The sequence below is a fragment of the Myotis yumanensis genome, unplaced genomic scaffold (genome assembly GCF_028538775.1).
Source record: "Myotis yumanensis isolate MYYU_CA2020_CCGP unplaced genomic scaffold, mMyoYum1.0.hap1 SCAF_3, whole genome shotgun sequence".
Lineage (NCBI taxonomy): Eukaryota > Metazoa > Chordata > Mammalia > Chiroptera > Vespertilionidae > Myotis > Myotis yumanensis.
The window spans coordinates 197441819-197465093 of record NW_027223754.1 but is presented as its reverse complement, the minus strand read 5'-3'; the positions used below and the strand labels follow the sequence as shown (position 1 = coordinate 197465093).

The following is a 23275-nucleotide window of genomic DNA, read 5'->3' as shown; positions in this document are numbered from 1 at the left end:
GCGCGTTGCCCCGCCCCACCCCTGCGTCCCGCGGCCCGCCAGCTTCCGGAATTGGCGATGTCCTGGGGTTTGCAGCATTCACGCTGAGGAAGCGGGTAGTGAGGTCACCGCCCGACTGAGCTGGAGGAACTAGGAGACGGGAGGACCCGGCGAAGCAGCGAGGATGGCCGGGAGAGGGAGGGGCCTGGTTCGTGGGCGGCGCTAAGTCTGGGCGGGGGCGCGGTCACCGCCGTGGCTTCCCGCGGAGGCTGAGGCGGCCACGTCCCACTCCCTCTGGGTGTAGGGGCCGCCCGGAGTCTGCTGTCCTCCGGACCTCCAGACATGTCCGAGGTGAAGAACCGGAAGAAGTCGGGGCCCAAGGGAGCCCCCGCGGATCCCGGGAAGCGGAGCGAGGGCGGGAAGAGCGCCGAGGCGCGGGCCGGTGGAAGCGGGGGCTGGGCGGACCCCCGGACCGGCGTGAGCCTGCTGTCGCTGGGCATGTGCCTGGGCCTGTCCTGGTAAGTGGACGCGAGGCCGCACGGGCCCCAAGTCCGGCCTCCAGCGGTCGCCCCGCTCCTGTCGGAATCCCGCCCTGGCCCCACCCGGCTCGGCATGCACAGATCTCCAACCCTTCCCCCCCACCCCCAATTTTGCGGCTTCTGTTCCTCTGCCTCGACCTCAACCAAGGGACAACCCAACTTCTTCCTTTTCGCTCTTTTCCTGTAACTCGTTTTAACTTTGCGCCAGGATCGCGCCCCGATCGCTCAACTGCAGTTGAGGGGGAGGTTTGGGACGAGTCAGCCATTTCTTAAGAGAGAACAGATTCTGCCAAACTTTTTTTTTATGCAGTGCCTGCTACACTTCAGAAGCTCTACCGTTTGCATAAACACGTTATTCCAGTCCGCTATGCATGCGTCCGGGACAGATTCGCCCCGCCCTGTAAATGCCTGATGGCCACGTGTGCAACCTTGAAAGAATTCATTAGGATCTCAAAGCAACAAACGTTAATGATTATATCAAAGCTTGGAGGATTTCTCATATTCTGATCCGTGTGCATGCGTTCATGTGAATGTGGAGTCTATTCCTAGGCTGCAGAGCGAATTTTGGTTCTGGGAAGCTACAAACGTATGTCGTAGCCCTTGTGACAAGACACACTTTACATTAGACTTTCCCTCCATTTTTTCATTGATTTTTAAGGTATTTAGAAGATAGTTATTCGTCTTCGAAAGTGATCAAATTCTGGAAGGGGCCCTGGGCATCCTCTAGTCTAGAACATCTTTCAGGCTAGTGAGTTTCGAATTGTGCTTTAGTGGTGACTCATCCTAAGTTGAACTTAATAAAAGATTGGTCACAGTGTTGTGAAATGTTGATTATTAAATGGTCTCTTGATATATTGTCATTTTACTAATGTTATTTTTCTTTATGGAATATTTTATTTTGGTCTTAAAGGAATAAATGTACTGAATTTACTGTTTTGAAAACTGCTCTTATACCTTAAAATGCATGGCCTTCTTTAAGTAAGTTAAACCCTTTTTGTATTGGGAAGGTTATTCAGTGATAGAATTTAGTTTGCTCAAAGATATACATTGCTTTTCTCTGGAACCTGATCAACTGGTTTTACTTACTGAATTTATCTGAAGATACATATTCATGGGAGCTAAATTATATCACAAGTTGTTCACTTTCAAAAATTTAGTTCCTGTCCTGGGGAAAAACACTAATAGTAATCTGTTGGCATAAGAAATGTCCAAAACTAGAGAATTTTTATTAATAGTTTATTTGAGCCAGAACTGGTGACAGTTGCTGGGAAGCAAGGTCTAAAAATTCCCCAGAGAGTAACAGTTTTTCAGTTTCTTTTATGCCTTTGAAATTAAGGAAAAACTTAAGGAAGAATATATAAAGGTGGGAAAAAGCAAGATGGGGATTTGATTATAGGATAGTTAACAAGATTAATTCTCCTGAGGGTGGTTATTTATTTCAAAGGTGTACTAACCTAGATAACAGAAACAATGGACAGGGCTTGCCTAAGGCAAAGGCAAACCTTTACTAAAAAAGTTATATGCCTAGGATGTGACTACCCACCATGACCTGCCCAGTTAGAAATATATGATCAAATTACCCTGTGAGGTTACTTTCCACAGAATTTGTTAGACCCAAAGAAATTACGTTCAGTAGGAAGACTTTATTTTAACTGTCTTTGCAAAATGATAAAACAATATCTAAAGCTTTTTTCCTAAAACAGGCAGATTCTATGATTGTTATTAAAATAGCTGACTGTTAATTGCTCTTGTGAAATCTTTTGCCGCAAGAGTTGGAAGTAGAAATACTTCAGTCACTGTTTATAGCAAAATATGTATTCATGGTAAATTCAGGAATGAAAAATTATTCTGGTAAGACATTTGCAAGTATTTTCCAAATAAACATTTGGCATCTCAAAATACTAGAATTACAACAAAGCCATCGAAATTTTTTTACCTCTAGAACACATGCTTCAGCATCTACAGGTCAGTTGGTCAAATACGTAATGCTTATTGTACTGACCCTGTCATGATTATTAAAATACAACATTGAATACATGTGCCTGTCAACACAGTTTATCCATCTTCTTACACTTAGATTAAATTGGGAGGGGAAGTTTGAACCCTTCCACTGCCTCTGGAGGATTTCAAGACATCTCTACTTCAGTGCCTCCAGGCCTGTAGGCTTGGAATTCTTGTTTAGAAAGTAAGTAGATAATGTGTAACAGATAAAGTCCTGACTTGACAGTTTAACAATAAGATGTTGGAGATAACAGTTGCCCAAGACTATATGGCTTTGAGTGTTAGCTTGCATACTGTTTGTAAACTCTTAAGAAAATTTTTGAAGAAATTCTGCTTTCAAAAAGTTTAAAAGTTGTGTAGTTACTAAATAAGACACAAATGATACTTTACAAGCTTATTTAATTATGTAAATTAAAAACCAGAAGTTCCAGTGTAAAAAATAAATGTGTTCTTGGAAGTTTCAACAGATTTCTAAATTGCCTTTATAAAATTTTTTCAACACATTTGTGATAATTATGTATAAGAAGTCAAAAGCTCTTTTTTTATATATATATTTTTATTGATTTCAGAGAGGAAGAGAGAGGGAGAGATAGAAACGTCAATGATGAGAGAGAATCATTGATTGGCTGCCTCCTGCACGCCCCCCACTGGGGATTGAGCCTGCAACCCTGGGCATGTGCCCTTGATCAGAATCAAACCTGGGACTCTTTGGTCCACAGGCCAACGCTCCGTCCACTGAGCCAAACCAGCTAGTGCAAGTCAAAAGCTCTTTAAACAGCCAGCTAACTCAGGTTTTTTTGTCTATCATCTAACACACTACAAGTCATATACAGCAAAATCATGGCTAACCCCATTTTTCATCTTTCTGTTAATGAAGTTTTATCTAAAAGATAGTTTATTCTTGCCCTGCAGTCTGACTGAGTGGTTGAGCGTCAACCTACGAACCTGGAGGTCAGAGTTTGATTCTTGGTTAGGGCACATGCCCGGGCTGTGGGCTCGATCCCCAGTGTGGGGTGTGCAGGAAGCAGCGATCCATGATTCTCTCGCATTATTGATGTTTCTACCTCCCTCTCCCTTCCTCTCCGAAATCAATAAAAATATTTTTTTTAAAAAAATGGAATATAATCAATGTTTTTCTGACCATTCAGTATTATGCTAAAAATGAAACAGAACTAAGGGGGTACTGACCCTAGCAGTAGCCCTGAAACTTCCTTTCTTGCTGAAGGTCCATAATAACAGTTTCCTTTGGTTATTTGCCTCTTTCTCATTAAGTTGAAGCAGAAACAGGGAAACTCCTATAAAATATTAGTCCTCAATCAGCTGTCTGCGACTATCAGAGTCTTAAAGGTGCTGTGCAGAGGCAGCACAATGTGGAAATGCAGTTTAATACTATAGGGCCCTGGATCTGTATGAAGTCTCTATAGACTGCAGTGGATTATGGAGTCAGAAAGGTTCCTTTTGTAAACCCTACTATGGTAGCCAATTAAACTGGGTCCTTTTCTCCTACATTTCCAAGCCTCCAAGACCTTTCTTTTTTTTTAATATGTTTTTATTGATTTTAGAGAGAAGAAGGGAGAGAGATAGAAATATCTATGAGAAAGAAACATCAACATCAATTGGCTGCCTCCCACAGGCCCCCCCACTGGAGTGAGCCTGCAACCCAGGCATGTGCCCTGACCTGGAATCGAACCAGCGACCTCCTGGTGCATGGGTCAATGTTCAACCACTGAGCCGCACTAGCTGGGCTTCAAGACCTTTATCTATATCATAAGGAGAAGAGGCCCAAAACAGAATAAGAGCTATTCTCTTTCCTGTTCGAGATCTCATCCATTCATTGCATCCTTCATTTGCTATAAACCCTACCCTGGTTTCAAAGGGGGACAAGCCTGGGGTTTCTATCACCCACTATAGCAGTGATGGCGAACCTATGACACGCATGTCAGAGGTGACACGCGAACTCATTTTTTTGGTTGATTTTCCTTTGTTACATGGCATTTAAATATATAAAATAAATATCAAAAATATACATCTTTGTTTTACTATGGTTGCAAATATCAAAAAATTTCTATATGTGACACGGCACCAGAGTTAAGTTAGGGTTTTTCAAAATGCTGACACGCCGAGCTCAAAAGGTTCGCCATCACTGCACTATAGGCTTGTCAGAAGGATGGCAAAGTAGCTGCACAATGCAGTCCAAAAGAAAAGGCAAGGGTACGAGAGAATAGCTGAGGTGTTACACTCTAGACCAGGGGTGGGCAACCTTTTTGTGAGTGCGTGCCAAAACCAGCAAAATCTCTGACTCAAAATTCTTCTGCGTGCCAACCCTAATTTTTTGAGAACATGTTACGCCTACGTGATATCTCTTAATGTGTACGTATGTGAAGAACCTTGAAGAAATAAAATTCATTCGAGCGACAAAAACAGTATATGATGGTGAAAAATACATTTATTTTTTTAATGTATACATGTACACTGCTAATCCGACAGGAAACTTTATGACCCCGTTTGATATTATCAGTGGGACTTTTGCTGCTGCATCACTGATGACAGAGATTTTTACATCAGGTTTATATTTCGTGACCTTCAGAGATATGCACGAGCTACTACTTTCATCCGTCAGGCTACTCCTATTACGAGACTTAACAAAATTCATCACTGAGAACAAATATTCACAAGCGTATGTGGATGAAACCAAAACACTGGTCGGATCTAGGAAGGCAGGGAGATTTAAGGCAGAGGCATAGAAATTGCTCTTTCCCTCTCTGGTCAATCCATGTCTATGGTCTTTAAGATAACTTGTTATGTAAAATTATTTATCTAAGATGCACCTACACTGAATTTATCTGAAAAATAAAAAAAGTCGATATTAAGAAAAAATTGTAAATGGAAAGTTATAAGAGAGGGTTTCACGTGCCAGCAAAAGTTATTGGCGTGCCATGTTTGGCACGCGTGCCAGGGGTTGCCCACCCCTGCTCTAGGCACTGTCTAGGAGCTTTGCAAATAAGAACCTATTTAATCTGTACAACAACCCTATGAACTCAGTAGTAGTATCCCCTCTTGACAGATGAGGAAACTAGCAAAGATAACTTCATTAGCTTACCTAGCGAGGTTATATAGCTAGTAAATGGCAGAGCCAAAGTTGCCCAAATCCACACTCAACCAGTATTATTAATCTAAGAAGAGGCAAGGCCCTAGAGATAGAAATCTTTACTCCAAAATTACTTATAGTTCTTTTCTTTCTTCAATTACAAGCTGTAGCCCTTAGCAGAACCTAATTGTTTGTCTCATCTAAACTAGGGAAGATGGGTGTAAAAAGGCTTTGAACTGCTCCTGTTAAAAAGCCTGTTTTAAAAATTAGTTTTTCAGAATTAAAGTCCTTGAAATTAGATGTATTTCTTTAGAATGGTCTCTATCCTTGGTCTATTGGTCTCAGATAAGCCTATACTCTGAAAAGAACCTCTTAAAAGCCAAGAATGAAACAACCAATCAAAAGAGAATTAAGTCTACATATCCATCTTTTTAAAAAATACATATATGTTTTATTTATTTTTTACAGAGAGAAAGGGAGAGGAATAGAGAGTTAGAAACATCGATGAGAGAGAAACATCAATCAGCTGCCTCCTGCACACCCCCTACTGAGGATGTACCCCGCAACTAAGGTACATGCCCTTGACCAGAATCGAACCGGGGACCCTTGAGTCTGCAGGCGGACGCTCTATCCACTGAGCCAAACCGGCCAGGGCTACATATCCATCTTTAAAAATTAGGATAATGGCGTTTTCTAATAACCAGAAGTTTTATTTAAAAGTTCCTATTAGCACATTCAGTGTTATAGAATGGATGGGAGCCATCACTAAAATAAATTTATTTCATCTGACATTGTAAACATTTGTTTAAAAAGCAAAAAGTCTATTTTAGTTTTGAATAGTTTTATAGAAACAGCATAATGATGACATTTATGAGTTTGAAATGTCACCACCTTTGCAATGATGCACAAAGCTCATATCTTCTACCCCTCCATTGAATTTTGGGATCTTTAAATGTTTGACTTCCGAAGTCAATTTCACAAACCAGTGTCAATTAGTGGTTTTTACTTTGCTGAGCATTCGGATAACCTGGAAAGCTTTTAAATTTTACAATATCCAAGTCAAATCCCCAACCAATTACATCAGAATTTCTGTGTGTGTGACCCAGGCATCAGACTTTTTTAAAACTGCCAGGTGACTCCAATATGCAGCAAAGCTTTTGAACCACTGGTATATGTACTCCGATTTAGACACTGGCTTCACGGGTTTTGCTCCACCTGCCTTTTTTTTTTTTTTTTTTCAATCCTCATTCGAGGATATGTTTTTATTGATTTGAGAGAGAGAGAAACATTGATAGGTTGTCTCTTTTTTTAAAAAAATTTATTTTATTGATTTTTTACAGAGAGGAAGGGAGAGGGATAGAGAGCCAGAAACATCAATGAGAGAGAAACATCGATCAGCTGCCTCCTGCACAACCCCCACTGGGGATGTGCCCGCAACCAAGGCACATGCCCCTGACCGGAATCGAACCTGGGACCCTTCAGTCCGTAGGCCAACGCTCTATCCACTGAGCCAGTCACACAATAAGGAAAAAAAAAACTACAAAATAAACTTCCTATCCCCGTTTGGTCCATCCAGTTTTGGCCACATGGCTTACTCTACAAGCCTCCCAGCCAGTTTGCTCTGGTTTGCCCCAACCACTCCCAGCCACTGAGCTGCCAGTGAAGGTAAGAACTTGTTTTGAGATCATTCTTTTCCTGGGTGGCTTACGGGCCTTGGGGATTCTCCAGAAGCCGTACTCTCTGGCCAGATAGAGGAACGCAGGTGGAAAGCAAAGAAGGGATCCTGAACATTGTTCAAGAATACTTCTTTGCCCTGACCGGTTTGGCATCCTGTACACCAAAAGGTTGCAGATCAGGGCGATAGGTTGCCTCTTATATGCACCCCATCCAGGATCGAACCTACAACCTAGGTATGTGCCCTGACCAGGAATTGAACCTGCAACCTTTTGGTGTACAGGATGATACTCCAGACAACTGAGCCACCTGAACAGGGCTCCACTGCCTTTTTTTTTTTTTTTTACTAATAGCAGAAATTTATTAAAAATTTAATATGATAGAAAAATGGCTGACTGTGTCATGCTATTCTTTTTTTCTTTTTATTGTGGACAGCATTACAGATGACTCCCATTTTCTCCCTTTTTGCCCCCCTCCTCCCAACCTTCCACTGCTTTTTGATGCATCAAACACACGAAGAATTTCAACTGCTGTTCCTTCAGATCCCAAAGAATTGAGTCAAAGTAGATGGACCAGAATGGTACTATATTCGAAGCATGTCTTTTGTGCTTGCTCATTTCAAGTTCTAAACACAAAACAGTCCATTTATAGTTTTTAAAACTGGGATAACTTTTTCATGCTTCTACCCTGCACTATCTGCCAGATGGAAAAACACTCCAATTTTAGGACATCCAAAGTACATCGATATGACGTGTATTTCTTATTATAAACAATTGTGTATATGATACACCTTGCACTGCATATGTGTTCTATTGTCACTTTAACAGTGACTCCTGTGTTCATCAGTTTTGGGTCTGGTTATTTTGCAACTTCTAATCACCATCATGTCTTCTTCCATTCCACTGCTTGCTTTTTTTTCTCTTTTACATTTTCATTTAAAAATGCTTTTTTTACATAGGCAAAATAGTAGAGATAACTTTTTTTTTCTAGATAATTCATTATTGCCCTAACCAGTTTGGCTCAGTGGATGGAGTGTTGGCCTGTAGACTGAAGGGTCCTCGGTTCGATTCCGGTCAAGGGCATGTACCTTGGTTGCGGGCACATCCCCAGTAGGAGGTGTGCAGGAGGCAGCTGATCGATGTTTCTCTCTCATCGATGTTTCTAACTCTCTATCCCTCTCCCTTCCTCTCTGTAAAAAAATTAATTAATTAATTAATTGATAAAAAGGCAAAGACTAAGACCTTTAAGAAAATAAATAATTCATTATTTCCTCCTTCAAAATATTCTGCATATGTCTATTACAACTATCACATCGTCTTGCTCACTAAGCTAGCTGTGAACTTGAACAGGAGCAGTTTCATTCATCTTTGCATGAGTAGTATCATTTAACCACTACCTACCTAAATATTTATTGAAATAAAATAATAAAAGCTGCGAGTATCTATACCAGAATTTATGTCGTCCTTACCAGAAGTGGGTATAAAATACTCCTTTAAAAAAAAAAAATACTCCTTTAAAATTCAGACTTAAATACATATGAATTAGGTAAGATAGTGATTTTTTTTTTCTTTTCCAGGTTTGTATTTCAACAATCGGAAAAGTTTGCAAAGGTGGAAAACGAATACCAATTACTGAAAATAGAAAACAACGAATTCCAAGGGCTTCAAAGTAAAATCAGTTTAATTTCAGAAAAGGTAATTATTAATTGTCTTATTTGGGAAGATTTTTTTCCACTTTCCTTCCTCCTATCATCATTCTACCCCAGTTCATAAATTCTTTTTTTTTTTTTTTGCCTTTTAAGCAATGCTATTTTAACTCTCACAGGTCTCCCTACCTTTTTACATTCTCCCTTCAATCCAATTTAGAATTAAATTACATTTTGAAAGGAAAATAATTTTTTAAAATACAACTACGGTTATTGTTTGAAAAGACTAACATGCTCATATTGAGGTGACCTCAGTTTTCTATTTAAATATCAAGTGTATATGCTTGATATTTTGGTATAAAATTAGAATAGGAAAAGCATTTGTTGGGCAAGGTTTCATCAGTGTTTTATTCTTTACTTCCTGCTTGGTAAACATATATGTGTGCATATAAGACTGATTAACCTAAAAATAAATATTGATTTTGTAGCCAAATGAAAATTGAAATCCATGTCTTTGTTGTGTTTCTTCAAGCTGCAAATGCAGATGCATTATTTCTATGATTCTTAGAAATGTGCAACTGATTAAAAAAATGTTAACTACTACACTTCTCAGGAGAGGGTCTGCTGTAATCAACGAGACATCTGTGGGCCTTGCCTGGCTAGTGGGGACCAAAGTATCATTGGGAAACATATCTTGTTTGTTCATTTCTTCATGCACTATATCTTTACTTAAGTCATAAGGTAGATAGGACTTGTGTCTGGCACCAGGGTGAGCAAGAATGTTATAAGCCGAAACCGGTTTGGCTCAGTGGATAGAGCATCGGCCTGTGGACTGAAAGGTCCCAGGTTCGATTCCGGTCAAGGGCATGTACCTGAGTTGTGGGCACATCCCCAGAAGGAGATGTGCAGGAGGCAGCTGATCGATGTTTCTAACTCTCTATCTCTCCCTTCCTCTCTGTAAAAAATCAATAAAATAAAAAAATTTTTAAAAAGAATGTTATAAAAATAAACAGAAAAAAAAATAAAGGGTCTAAGTTCCTGCAGCTTCATGCACAAAATGGGCATATATTCCCTCAGAAGATAAAAGCCGTGGATGATAATCATACATCCCCTCGAACATGCCAGGAGATCGAATGTGAGCTTAGGGGCCTCTGGGAAGGAGCTGCAAGAATTGGTATTTTGCCCTGGCCGGTTTGGCTCAATGGATAGAGCGTCGGCCGGCGGACTCAAGGGTCCCAGGTTCGATTCCAGTCAAGGGCATGTACCTTGGTTGCGGGCACATACCCAGTAGGGAGTGTGCCAGGAGGCAGCTGATCGATGTTTCTGACTCTCTATCCCTCTCCCTTCCTCTCTGTAAAAAATCAATTAAAAAAATTTTTAAAAAAAGAATTGGTATTTTGACGTAGAGCTCAAGTTGGAATCTGGTTATAATTGTTGGAGGCCCCTCTCATCAGGGAGATGATGATAGAAAAAAAATGTCAGAAAACAGAAACTGAATGTGCTTAAAAGCTATGGAAAGCAAATTTTGAAGAAAGATTTCCTTTTTAAATGAAAAATTTGATAGCAAATAAAATGCTTTTTAAAACAGATTTTTTAATTATTAAAATATATATTATCATAGGATCCAAAAAATATTCAGTCTTTGCATAGCTCTTTCTCTCCCAGTCTGCCTAGGAGTAGTTTAACAACAGCTGCCTTCTCACAAAGCTGATCCTCACGGCTAGTGTCATGGAGTAGGAGGAAAAACAACTAGACCTGGACTCCCTCACAACTACATCACCTCAGAAAAAAATCACCTTAACTCCTCTTGGCCTCCGTTTCCTCATTTATTAAATGAGAATAACAAATTTTTATAAGGATTAGATGAGATACAATACATATGTAAACTTTGAAAACTTTCAAGCAGTAATAAATTTTAAAGGTATTCGCTCTCTTTAAAAAAATGAAAAACTATTAGAATATATTGGCAGCCCATAAATGACAGCTGTTGTGGTATACTAGTCGCTGTATATGTTTGCAGATTAAATCTTGAAACCTTGTTATCCTTTTGAACTTTTGGGACTCTTGAGATATATTCCTCAGAATATAGTGATGCTCTGATGAACAGTCCAGGTAGGAAATTACCTTTGGGGAAGATAAGCTTGCCTCTTCAAAATGCTGCTAACAAGACAACTAAACCTAGCAGTATTACCAAAGTACAAGTATTTCTCAAAATTGGCTTTTAAAGGAACTTGTATTATGGCTACATGTGTGCACTGAAGATAATTTGTAAACAAGGTTTCAAAGTGTTCCTATTGTATTATTCAGTGGGGTTGCACATTGCTCCCAGCTGTCACCTGGAACTGCTTCATGTATGATGGGGGTGGGCCCAGAAGGTTTATGGCCATTCTTCTTTCTTTTTCTTTCTTTTTTTTTAAAATAAATTTTTATTCATTTCAGAGAGGAAGGGAGAGGAAGAGAGAGACAGAAACATCAATGATGAGAGAGAATCATTCATCAGCTGCCTCCTGCATGCCCCCCACTGGGGATTGAGCCCCAACCTGGGCATGTGCCCTGACTGGGAATCAAACCGTGACCTCTTGGTTCATAGGTCGACGCTCAGCCCCTGAGCCATGCCGGCTGGACACCACTCTTCTTCCTAAACATCAGCAAACATGTTCTTTATATCTCAAGATACGGGGACTACAAAAATGTGCCAGATGTGCTCTCTTCGCCTAAGGAATTTAGAAGCTCTCCTATCTTCACTGTCTCATTCATCAGTCTGTTAAGGGGTCAGATTTCCGAGTCACTTCCTAAGCCTTCCCTCACTGAGATCCAGACTTCTAACCTCTCCTTAAGCATCCATTCTCCCGTGCTAATTCTGTCATAACACAAGTCATAATCTATTGTGATTTTGTTGTTGTTAATTGACTCCTTTACTGATCTTTAGGCCAATCACAGTGTCTTGTATCTCTATATTCCTATATCTCTATATAATAATGGAACAAAGGACACTCAATAAGTCTTACTGGAACTCTAGAATATAAAAGATCCAAATCTCTGTGTCCCCTGCCAAATTGTGAAGCCAGGGACTATACTATATCTATAATTTTATGTCCAGTGTCTAGCACAGGTCCTGCCCAGAGTGAACACTCAAAAATTCTTGAATCATATGTGCTGAGTGCCAAATAGGTGGCAAATACATAATACAGTATGTGCTGCTGTACAGGAGTTCGGGCTGTCAGACTAGGGCAGTGATGGCGAACCTTTCGAGTTTGGCGTGTCAGCATTTTGAAAAACCCTAACTTAACTCTGGTGCCATGTCACATATAGAAATTTTTTGATATTTTCAACCATAGTAAAACAAAGACTAATATTTTTGATATTTATTGTATAAATGTAAATGCCATTTAACAAAGAAAAATCAACCAAAAAAATGAGTTCGCGTGTCACCTCTGACACGCGTGTCATAGGTTCGCCATCACTGGACTAGGGTTATGGGAGAATGCTGCACTGAAGAGCTGAGATCTGGTCTGAGCCTTGAAGGAAGGACAGAACTCAGCTAAGCAAAGAGGAGGGAAGACAAGTATAGAGAGAGGTTATAGAATTTGGGACTTGAACCTAGAAAACATCATATTGTACCAATATTTTAGGAAACATCATATTGTACCACGATATACATAGCAGTTCCTAAAAGCTTAATTTGACTATAGTGTGTAGGATGATTTAGGGAGGAAGTAATTAGAAGCAGATACTAGATAATGCTTCTAGAATACTTGCCTTGATCATCAGTCTCGTTTGGGTGCCCCATGTAAGTGCTTCCATAGTTCTTCCCCTATCATAGCGTATATAGACTTGACTTTCACCCCAATTACACTAAGCTGCTTAAGGGCAGAACTGTATCTTGAACAGTATTAAGTCTTCAACACAAGGCTGCAAACATTTGATAAAGTGATATTCATTTCTAGTCCTTCCTGTGTCTCTAAGGCTGTTATCTTTGTAAGTGTAGACTAAGAGAGACGCACAACCTCATCTACCTATGTTCCAGGCACATGAGGACATGCCAGGAGCTTACCATAATTTACAGATATTTAGGACACTTTGCTATTTGACATAGTTGTCTCACTACACTAGCTTTTTCTTCATTTTGCCTTTGTGATATTTGTAAGATCTGATTCTGGTATCTTCTCCACAAAGGTCGGTCAACCAATTTTTTTTTTCAGGCAGAAACTCTTCCAGAATCATTGGATTTAGAAAAGTGAAAAAATTGTATAACTAACTTACAGTTCCTTAAAAATTCAAATAACCATAGAAATAACAACTAAGTTGCTTTCCATTGGAGTAAAAAAAGAAAGAAATGTGCTATACTCCAGGCTCCCTTTAGCATTATCTTTCAGTTGAATATCCCTCCATGAAAATGTGCAAATATTTAGCATTATAAGTTCAGGTATATTTCTCAGCCATAGTGCTAATCTATTAAATTTAAATACGTTAAAACAACATGAAAGTAATAAATGTTTTTGCCAGGATGGCTCTGATATACTTGGTATTTTAGACATCTTCAGAATTTGAAATTGGCACGTGACTGTTAAAGTATGTTTCCCTAATATAAGTTATTAAGTAGCCTTGGGAATTGTTTTGTGTTATAAATGCAGCTTGAATCTACTGAAAGTATCCTGCAAGAAGCTACATCATCCATGTCTTTGGTGACCCAGGTTGAACAGGAAGTATCCAGCCTCCAGCATATCATGCATGACATTCAAATTAGTGAAGAGATGCTCGCTCAAAAGATGCAAAGCCTTAATGAGAAATTCCAAAATGTCACAAATTTCTGGGAGAGAAGCCTGGAAGAAATGAATGCTGATACAGACACTTTCAAATCAGAATCAAAGCATATGCATTCGCAAGTGACTGTCCAAATTAACTCAGCTGAACAAGGAATAAAGTTGCTCACGGAAAGACTAAAAGATCTGGAAGACAGCACACTCAGAAATATCAGAACAGTGAAAAGACAAGAAGAAGAGGATCTTCTGCGAGTCGAGGAGCAGCTGGGCTCTGATGCAAAAGCAGTGGAAAAGTTGGAAGAGGAACAGCATGCTCTCTTGGCCAGAGATGAAGACCTGACTAATAAGCTTTCCAACTACGAACCCAAAGTTGAGGAATGCAAGACACATTTGCCAACCATTGAAAGTGCAATTCGCTCTGTTCTCAGAGTCTCTCAGGATCTGATAGGGGCAGAAAAGAAAATGGAAGATTTAACTCTTCAGATGTTCAATATGGAAGATGATATGCTGAAAGCAGTATCTGAGATCATGGAGATGCAGAAAACTCTTGAAGGACTTCAGTACGACAACAGCATATTAAAGATGCAAAATGAACTGGACGTTCTGAAAGGAAAAGTTCATGACTTTATAGTATATTCAAGTGCAGGGGAAAAGGGAACTTTAAAAGAACGTAATCTAGAAAATAAAGGAATTGATAGTAACCTTTAAACGCACTACATTTATTCTGATGAATCATATTATTGTACATCAATTTATTAGTTCCATGCTTCTGTGTTATTTTGATATGTCTCACTTACCCTACATTATTGGGAAAGAGGTGAGATGTCCACAGAAGTATATTATCCAGACAATCAAAGCTTATCTCTAAGCAATACAACTTATTTCATTTTAATCATTTTAAATAAAAATAATTCTTTATATATATATATATGTATATATATATATACTTTTTTTAAAGTAATATCCTTAATATTTTTCATGTTTTTCTAATAATTACTGGTCATTATTATGAATTTCACCCATTGGACCCAAATATATAGTATCTCTAGTAGCTAATGAGGGGTGTTTACCTCCTCACTAAGTGACCCCAGTTTGCTATTTTTCAAACCTTATGTCTACTTCTTATATCTCCTCTGTCACCTGAAAAGGTGACCCACTGACCTGTTACTGTCAGGTGGGTCGGTGAAGTGCCAGCCTCAGCTGGGCCTTCATTTCCCTTGTAATTTACTACAGGCTAAGAATCCAGACTACGGAGTTCATAGGAATTTTGTCTAAACTAAAAAAATAACATGCCCAAGAGCAAGATTGGGGTACTTTGCAATGAATTAATATGCACTTTTTGAAAACTATGGAGCCTTGGAAATGTTTTTACTTTTTGTTAAGGTTCTAAACTGTGTTATAGATACTTGTAAGAATTTTTAAACAAGAGTAATATAGAGTGGGGCAAAAGTAGGTTTACAGTTGTGAGTAAGCGAAAGTTTATTCTTGTATTATTATTTATTCATTAGTGTATTATTTTCCATACAAACAACTGTAAGCCTACTTTTGCCCCACCCATATGGTTGAGGGGGTTTTTTTTTGTTCTGTTTGTTTTTTGGGGGGTTTTTTTAAGGCTTTTCCTAGGAATGACATGAGTATGCTTTAAGTATGGACCTTTGGAATATCTCTGTATAGCTGAGCTTTTTATTTTAAAAAAGTTTTGACTGTGTTGCAGACTCCTGAGTTTGCTAGATACAGGATCTCTAGGTAAATTACTCTATCGAGAACATACACCAATAAGCCTGTGGCCTGTTTTAAAAAGGAAAAAGCAGCAAAACGAGAAATGAGAGCCAGCCTGCCACCTCTGCTTCCTTTTTCTGGGGACCAGTTCAGCTTCCCACCATCTCGCAGCTCTCCAGGCATCCCCTTCACTCGCCTTCCCCAAGCCTGAGTGGTTACTTTCTCATCCAGAGGTGCAACCTTCAGCCTCTTCACACAGGCACAGGATTTGATGAAACAAATTTAAAAGGTTCTGCTTGCCCAGCTGGTGTGGCTGAACCTATGCACCAAGAAGTCACCCATTGATTCCTAGGTGGTCAAGGCACATGCCCGGGTTGTGTGCTCCATCCCCAGTAGGGGACTTGCAGGAGGCACCTGATCGGTGTTTCTATCTCTCCCTTTCCTTTCCTCTCTCTAAAAATCAATAAAAACATATTTTAAAAAAAATTAAAATAAAAGGCTCTGCTTTTCAGGCTCTGCTCCACCCGCTCTCCTTTGCCCCAGGACCACTCCCCACAGTGAGCCAGGTACACAAAAAATAAACATTTAAAAAAGAGAGAGAAATTATGACAATTAGGGTAGTTAAAAGTATGTCATTATTTTAAAGGGTCCCCAAACTAATTACCCAAAAATATTTGTTTCACATAGTGATTTATTTTACTCAAAATTACCTAATAGAGTCACAAGGAATAAGACAGGCATACCAAGGTGATTAAGCAGAGACCTAGCTGTATTTTTCTAATAACGATAATCAGAAATGTGCAGGATTGGGGGGAACACATGAGACTTTTATTGGTAAACTGATATATCAAGAGTGTCCAAACTTGGTGTTGAAAACTGAGACAACTGTATATGGAAGTACTATTCTTGTTCATTCTTGCCAATAACCAACTGTAGTCCCTTTTTGTAATGCAGTTTCAGTGGAATTAAGCACAAACAACTTGAAAGCAATCAGTTACAAAAGGTAGTTATGGTCAGGTAGTTGTACTATGTAAATTTGCACATTTTGGGAGAAATCCCAAATACATTCTACTACGGTGGATAGCCGTGGATCATAAAAATGGAAGAGTCTTTCTATTAAAAGTCACAGCATTAATTTCTGGAATCTTAACATAAATTCCTCGAGTTCTGAATGTCTAAGTTCTTGTCTGTGTGCACTGACAAAATTGTATTTCTTTGTTTTTATTTTCGTACTAATAAAATAGATTATAAAGTTAGCTGGAGTTTGTTCTTTAAACCTCCATCCTGTCAGAGAGATGTGATCTCTTGTATCCTTCATTTCTATTTACTTAATTGTTTGGCCTATCACCATATTTGATACATCATCATGATTTTTTAAAATATATTTTTGTTGATTTCAGAGAGGAAGTGAGAGGGAGAGAGAGAGAGAAACATCAGTGATGCGAGAGAATCATTGATGGGCTGCCTCCTGCATGCTCCAGTGCCCTGACGGGGAATGGAACCATAACCTCCTGGTTCTTAGGTCAGTGCTCAAACACTGAGTCACGTCATCCAGGCACTTGGCATGTCTTTTTTTTTCTTTTTTTAAATTGAGTTTATTGGGGTGACATTGGTTAATAAATTTATGTTTCACAGCCCCGGTGTGGTAGGGACAACCCCAGTGAGGTTGAAACGGCCCCCGTGAGGTAGGGACGACCCCGGTGAGGTTGAAACGGCCCCCGTGAGGTAGGGACGACCCTGGTCAGGTCGAAACGGCCCCGGTGTGGTAGGGACAACCCCGGTCAGGTTGAAACAGCCCCGGTGTGGTAGGGACAACCCCGGTGAGGATGAAACGACCCCCGTGAGGTAGGGACGACCCCGGTGAGGTTGAAACGGCCCCCGTGAGGTAGGGACGACCCTGGTCAGATCGAAACGGCCCCGATGTGGTAGGGACAACCCCGGTCAGGTTGAAACGGCCCCGGTGTGGTAGGGACAACCCCGGTCAGGTTGAAACGGCCCCGGTGTGGTAGGGACGACCCCGGTGAGGTTGAAACGGCCCCGGTGTGGTAGGGACGACCCCGGTGAGGTTGAAACGGCCCCCGTGAGGTAGGGACGGCCCCGGTGAGGTTGAAACGGCCCTGGTGAGGCTCAGACGGCCCTGGTGAGGTTGAGACTACTCCAGTGAGGTTGGGACAAATAAAGGGGACCAGTATGGACTGATGAACAGGGATAGATACAGAAGCAGAGCAACATTGAACAGAATGTTAAACTACAGTGGGAAGCCTGGGGAGGGTTGGGGGGGGGGGGGATTAAGAGACCAACTGAAGGACTTATATGCATGCATATAAGATTAACCAATGGACACAAGACACGGGGCGGGGGGGGGCGGGGGGTAGGGGCCGGGGGAATGTCAAGGGGGGGAAAAAAGGAGACATATGCAATACTCTTTGTAATACTTTAAGAAATAAAAATTATTAAAATAAAAAAAAAATTTATATGTTTCAGAGGTACAATTCTATAATACACCATCTATATATTGTGTGTTCACCACCCTAAGTCAAGTCTCCTTCCACCACCATTTATCCTCCCCTACCTGCTCCCACCCCCTTTCCTTCTGGTAATCACCATACTGTTGTTTGTGTCTATGAGTTTTTGGTGGTGGTGTTTTTGCTGAATCCCTTCACCTGTTTCACCCAGCTCCCCTAACTCCTCCCCTCTGACAGCTGTCAGTCTGTTCTCTGTATCTATGAGTTTGTTTCTATTTTGTTTGTTAGTTTATTTTGTTCATTAGCATTCTCACCACAGCTTTGCTAACTATGACCCATTTTACAAATGAGGTCATTGAGACTCAGCAAGATTAAGAATCTTGCAAACAAGCTTTTGGGTCTGTCCAACTCCAGAGGCCACTGACCTCACACTATTCGATGCAGCCCACTGCTGTTCAACCAGGGGAGGGAAAAAAATTACAAGGAATCTGTAAGTAGAACTACCCTAAGGATTCAAAAAGCTGTAATTCAACCAAACTTGGTATAGCAAAGTAACAACTACCATATCGCTATTAAACTAGACTGAGTCACTCAAAAGTTGTAACTGTGACCTTGGGCATAAGAAGGAATTAATCAATGTTCAGGAAAGAGTGAGAAAGCAGGGGAGGAGAAAGAACCTTAGTTGGGAATCTTCTGACCTAGGCTTTGCCACCAAGTGTGTGTTCTTGGGCAATTGATTTTGAGGTTTTTAATTTGTAAAATGAGGGAATTGTGCCAAATGATATGATTCCTTCAGGCTTAAAGTGGTCTTAAATTTTAGAGACATTTTCCAGGTCGTTTAGTGCAGTTCAAAGATTTTTTAGCAAAGTTTTTGGAAAGCCAATTGGACCCAGAAATCATTCCCTGGAACCATGTTGTTATGTTTGTATATCCAGACAATATTTATCATTGTAGGACAATCTAGCTTAGTACTTTGCATCTATATAATAAAAGCCTAAGCAACCGTTAACGGCAGAACAACCAGAACGACCGGTTACTATGACGCACACTGACCACCAGGGGACAGACTCTCAACGCAGGAGCTGCCTCCTGGTGGTCAGTGTGCTCCCACAGGGGGAGCACCGCTCAGCCAGAAGCCAGGCTCACGGCTGGCGAGCACAGTGGCGGTGGCGGGAGCCTCTCCCACCTCTGTGGCAGCGCTAAGGAGCAGCGAGCCAAGCTGTAAGGAGCAGCGAGCAGGCAGGCGGTAAGGGGCAAGGGGTCCCAGACTGTGAGAGGGATGTCCCCAAGGGCTTCCAGACGACAAGAGGGCACAGGCCAGGCTAAGGGACCCCCCCCCCCCCCGCACGAATTTCACGCACCGGGCCTCTAGCATATATATAACTTGGTAAATATTCAAATTATTGGCTGAATCTTTTGAACTGCTACTGGTACTGGTAGACTCTCCCTGTCTTCTGTACATCCTAACTAAGTAGCTTTAGCAAGCCATAAGTAATTTTTAAAAATAATTCAGTAAAACAATTAGTAGACAAATCCTACAGTGTATGTATCAAGCTTATATTTTAGTAAAGGTCAGTGGAAGTTCTTGGTAAATTGCTTTTGTAAGCTACCAAGTAAAACAAAGAGGCTTACTAGCAGCTTCTTAGTGATCTGATCCTTTAAGAATAAACTTAGTTCTTTCTGAGGTATCTTAATTATATGCTATTAAACAACATTTACAGAGTAGATACATTAATAAATGATAACCTAGTAATGAAATAGGTGAAAGTAAGCCATCTCTTTTCACCCTTGGGGATCTTCTGTTTTAGCAAATACATTTTATTGCAAAACTTTCCCCTTAAAAATAAAACGTGGTTTTGCAATCACTACTCAATTTCCTTCCCATTTGTGGCTGTCCCTTATTGCCATAGCTGCAATGACATTTTCACAATCTAACTTCTCTATCAAAAGGGGGGCGGGGGAGAAACATTGATGTGGGAGAGACACATTGACTGGTTGCCTCCTGCACACACCACCGCCAACAACAAAAACAACTTGAAATAATGCCAGGCACTCAAAATGTTCATCAGCTAATGTGTCCAAGTTAAACCAAAAAGACAATTCAGAGATATCAGTATACAGTGGATAGTGGGGAAGGACAATGGCATTGAAACATACAAGAACTGAGAACCACTTGTATTTGGAATCATGGAATTTTGGAACCGTGGAGATAGCTTTTGTTATTTGTTGTTTTGTTTTTCACCTGTCTTCTCTACTAAACCAATAAACTGAATTGAGAACTCAGCCTACCAATGATGGCGAACCTTTTGAGCTCGGTGTGTCAACATTTTGAAAAACCCTAACTTAACTCTGGTGCCGTGTCACATATAGAAATTTTTTAATATTTGCAACCATAGTAAAACAAAGATTTATATTTCTGATATCTATTTTATATATTTAAATGCCATTTAACAAAGAAAAATCAACCAAAAAAATGAGTTCGCGTGTCATAGGTTCGCCATCACTGGCCTAAGCTGTATTCATCTTTATGTCTCTCACACCTGGCATGCCTAATAACATATTAGGAACTTAAGAATTAGTTAAATTGAACTATTCAAGATAGATACCCCAGAAAATTATTCATATAAGTAATAGGACGGTAAGTGTATTTAAAGTGTCTTGGACATTCTTTCTGGCACTTGTTATAACTACACACAATTTATGTCTCAGAAGTTTTATTGCCTTGTTTGGCCCTTCAATTCTACCAGTGCTCATCTAGAAGGTTCCTCCCTTCTCCAGCAACAGAAAAATAAGTCACTATTATTTAGCTCATTTTGTCACTGTACAGAGGATTGATAGTACAAAAATAATAACTGAAAAATGTCATTCTCAGTAACATTTTATATTTCCTTAGTTTTCCTTCTTATTCATTAGTAACATACTTAATACATCTTTTATCAAATGCTTTCCAGAGGAGCAGTGAAATTATGGTTAAAACTAACATAAAATTTAAGTCAAGCCCTAGCCGGTTTGGCTCAGTGGATAGAATGTCAGCGTTCGATTCCAATCAGGGGTAGGTAGCTTGGTTGCAGGTTCCTCCCCTGGTTGGGGCTCGTACAGGAGGCAACCAATCAATGTGTGTGTTTCTCTCTCATCGATGTTTCTCTCTGTCTTTCCCTCTCTCTTACACTCTCCCTAAAAATCAATGGAAAAATACCCTCGGGTGAGGATTAACAAAATTAAGTTAAATTTTAACTGTTGAGATCTTAATCAACTTAGTTACTGTGGTATTATATTTTCTTATAGTGTCAGAAGTCTGAAGCTATCATGGAACAATGGAAGTCTTTTCAAATAATTGCTCATCTGAAGCATCTACAGGAGGAAATTTATGAGTTGAAAACTTGGTCCAACAGGATAACTGAAAAACAGGGCATATTGAACAACAATTTGACGACTCTTTCACAAGATATTACAAAAGTAGACCAAAGTACAACTTCCACGGCAAAAGATGTTGGTCTCAAGATTACAACTATAAAGACAGATCTACGCCGTATTTCAGGTTTAGTAACTGATATAACATCCTTGACAGACTCTGTGCAAGAACTGGAAAGTAAAATAGAAAAAACAGAAAAAAATACAGTAAAAAACATAGGTGATCTCCTTTCCAGCAGCATTGACCGAACAGCAATGCTCCGAAAGACAGCATCTGAAAATTCACAGAGAATTAACTCTGTTAAGAAGATGCTTTCGGAGCTAAGGAGTGACTTCAACAAGCACACAGACAGGTTGTTAAGCTTAGAAAGTGACAGAGCTAAAGTTCTGAAGACAGTGACTTTTGCAAATGATCTAAAGCCTAAGGTGTATAATCTAAAGAAGGACTTTTCCCGTTTGGAACCGTTGGTAAATGATTTAACACTACGCATTGGGAGACTGGTTGCTGACTTACTACAAAGAGAGAAAGAAATTGCTTTCTTACATGAAAAAATATCTAATTTAACAATAGTCCAAGCTGAGATTAAGGATATAAAAGATGAAATAACACACATTTCAGGTACGGATTAGTTTGATATTATTTAGGTTAGACTGAAGTAAGTTGTTTTTTAAATGGGACCTCTGTCATGTCATGAAGAGACTGACAAGTTAGAAATAATGAAATTCTGGAATAAATACCATTTTGTACATGATTCCATTTTGTACAGTAAAAATAAAATCTTGAAAAGGGTTGAGCACTTGATTTTTCAAAATAAGTATGCTAAAACATGTAATTGAAACTTTTTTTAGCAAGAACCTTCGCCAAAACCGGTTTGGCTCAGTGGATAGAGCGTCGGCCTGCGGACTAAAGGGTCCCAGGTTCGATTCCGGTCAAGGGCATGTACCTTGGTTGCAGGCACATCCCCAGTAGGAGGTGTGCAGGAGGCAGCTGGTCGATGTTTCTCTCTTATCGATGTTTCTCTTTATCCCTCTCCCTTCCTCTCTGTAAAAAATCAATAAAAATATATTAAAAAAAAAAAAAAAAAAACCTTATGCATCCCCCTGACACACACACACACACACACACACACACTCAGACAAGTGGGGAGAAGCAGGATCTGCCAGTCTAGCACTGGGAAACTAGATGGGGCAGAATCTGAATCCCCACTTGCCCTCACTGACTGCCAGGTAGCATAGTCTGTGTGGTTGGGGTCCTAACTGGATCCTGCCATTAGAATCAGGGTTGTTGCATTCATTATCCATTTAGAGGAAGAGATCGTTTTTTAGTGTATTTTTTAAAATATATTTTTATTGATTTCAGAGAGGGAGAGATAGAAACATCAATGATGAGAATCATTGATCAGCTGCCTCCTGCACGCCCCCTACTGGAGATCAAGCCCACAACCCGAGCATGGGGCCTTGATGGGAATCGAACCCAAGATCCTTCAGTCTGCAGGCCGACGCTCTATCCACTGAGCCAAACCAGCTAGGGCGAAAGAGGTAGTTTTGTCCTTAGTTGTTTAATTCATTTGTTTGAAAATTGTTTGAGTGCTCAGTGTGTGCCCAGCACAAGTGTAGGTGCTTTGGGGGCTACAAAGCTGGCTAACAAGTATCCTCTGATCTTACAGAACTTACAGTTGGCTATGAGGGGGGTTAATCAGGGCTCTGGTTGCAAGAAACAGGGGAAGACGTTTAATCTATTAATTTCATGAGTATCCCAAGGGAAGAATTGTGCCATAACCAGTGCTCATGGGATCTGGAACCACAAGGCCAGTACCAATAGACAGAGCTCTCTCTCCTTCGAAGAGACCAGAGCATCAACCTCACCCAGGCACTTGTTAGAAATATAGAATATCAGGCTCCACCTCAGAGCTGCTGAATCAGAATCTGCATTTGTAATAAAATCCTGAGGAAATTCATGTGGATATTGAGAAGGATTGCCAAAGAGAAAC

At 40.2% G+C, this 23275-nt stretch overlaps 1 protein-coding gene across 2 annotated transcripts; it reads left to right on the top strand.

Moving 5' to 3' along the window:
* Positions 1–64: 64 nt before the first annotated feature.
* On the top strand, positions 65–22074 carry IKBIP (IKBKB interacting protein). Of its 2 annotated transcripts, none has more exons than XM_070410874.1 (3): positions 65–497; positions 8858–8975; positions 13561–16664. In XM_070410874.1, the coding sequence occupies exons 1-3, from the start codon at positions 322–324 to the stop codon at positions 14395–14397; spliced, it is 1131 nt and encodes a 376-aa protein (XP_070266975.1). In that variant the 5' UTR covers positions 65–321; the 3' UTR covers positions 14398–16664. The 2 variants fall into 2 exon arrangements, with proteins under 2 accessions (XP_070266975.1, XP_070266976.1); XM_070410875.1 differs by lacking the exon at positions 13561–16664 and adding an exon at positions 21159–22074 and having other exon boundaries at positions 68–497.
* Positions 22075–23275: the final 1201 nt, after the last annotated feature.